Consider the following 1,700-nt stretch of genomic DNA (forward strand, 5'->3'; position numbering starts at 1 on the left):
TATGCATTTGAAATTTTACATAACGCGCAATTTTGTCTTTTGCTGTCTTTCTGGTAATATNGCTTTAAATAAAATCACAACAAAAAACAAAACTTAAAACAATGCTCCTGGTTATTATAGTACAGTTAAAAGTAAATTGGCTCTGCCTCTTTGTGTAATTCAAAAATAAAAACATAATTTTCCCTTGATTTTATAAAACAAAACTAAATACGGTGGCAACATACAAACTATTGCAATACACAATTTCAAAGAGGCAAAATTGCGATGTAATTAAATGTGAGAAGATTTAAGCTATGTTCATTTTAATGCTCTCTCTGTTTTCTAAAATGTTCTCCCAATCGCTCCGAAAATCGGGGAAACTCGAATACGTCGACGGAAGCTCAAGTGAAGGCCCACATGTATGGATAGTTGGAATACGTCGACTACCATGTCGAACCACAAAACTCACTTCTATTTTATCGACGCAAATGACATCAGATCCCGTTAATAATCTCAAAAGTCGCCTTAATTGCTCCGAATTTCTTCCCCTTATAAATCTTTTCAGAAAATCAAAGGCCATAGTTTCTTCCTTATTCAAGGGAATAGCATTGAAGAGTTTAATAACTTTCATAACCGTTGTTTTCAAGCTTTCGTAAATGTTTAAGATGGAATTACTGTCTGGAAGAAAGTCTCGAAGTGCAGTTCCACAGACGGCTTTCATTGAATCTAGTGCGTATTTTGGTTCTTGTATTATGACTCGTGTGTGCCACTTGCAATATGAAAGCGTTTAATTCATCCTTGTGTGGAAGAACGTGTGAGTGGAAACGGTCTAATATGCCTAATAGTTCATCCTCATCAAAATCCTTACCATCTATAGCCTGTATCAGGACATCCTTTTCTGAATTTGATAGGAATAGTAGAAACGAATCTTTGAGAATCGAAGGTGTTATACTATCTTCTCCGTGAATTAATGCAATGGCAAAGGCTGGAGCCAGGTTTATAGGGAAATATCGATGGTCTATAAAACCTTTTAACAATATCCTCCCAATTGAGCCCCATTCCTCTTGTGAGTACTCGTTGACTAAAATGGGTACTCTATACGTTTCTTCATCAGTATTCCTTTGGTAAAACGAATCCCAAAACCCGGCATAAGCGTCTCTAGACAACCCATCTTGATCTTGCCCTTTTTCATCAACAAATGAAATATTCAAATTTGAATGGAGAATATCTGGTTTTTTGAAATATCCTATCAATTCATTCTGTAGTATTGTTCGATGTAAACATAAATTCATTGAGAATGGGTCGGCAAAATCTGCTTGTTGACTGCGAATTTGGCTATTGCTTCTGGATTCATTTCGAACAGTAGATGTGATGGGTGAGTCACAAAGACTTGTATCCTGCATACATGTAATGGTATTTTGACTGTTTTCGGGTTCTAGTTGAGTGTCTATATGGTCTATATAATGCACTGGACTTTTACGTAAATTGCTTGGTTCTTGTGGTATGTTAGAATCTGTCATGGCTTGCTGCAAAATGTCAAAAGATGGCGTTTCTATGTCACTGTAGACATACTTGTCAAAAAAGTCCTCGGATTCGAGATCGCTGCCGTTTTTGTCTTCATTCGGTTGAGTTGCAGCTTCAATATCCAATTTGGCTTGCTTAATCCGAGGAGTTAAATCTGGTAATGTATTGTCATCATCAACAGCCTTTGTAACCATATA

The 1,700-nt window shown here is 36.5% G+C and overlaps 1 protein-coding gene across 1 annotated transcript; it reads right to left on the reverse strand.

Annotated features, from left to right (window-relative positions):
• Positions 1–650: 650 nt before the first annotated feature.
• LOTGIDRAFT_175033 (hypothetical protein) lies at positions 651–1,697 on the reverse strand (the record flags this gene model as incomplete). Its single annotated transcript, XM_009055139.1, has 1 exon — positions 651–1,697. The coding sequence occupies one exon, from the start codon at positions 1,695–1,697 to the stop codon at positions 651–653; it is 1,047 nt and encodes a 348-aa protein (XP_009053387.1).
• Positions 1,698–1,700: the final 3 nt, after the last annotated feature.

The sequence above is a fragment of the Lottia gigantea genome (assembly GCF_000327385.1).
Source record: "Lottia gigantea unplaced genomic scaffold LOTGIsca_234, whole genome shotgun sequence".
In the NCBI taxonomy this organism is placed as follows: Eukaryota; Metazoa; Mollusca; class Gastropoda; family Lottiidae; genus Lottia; species Lottia gigantea.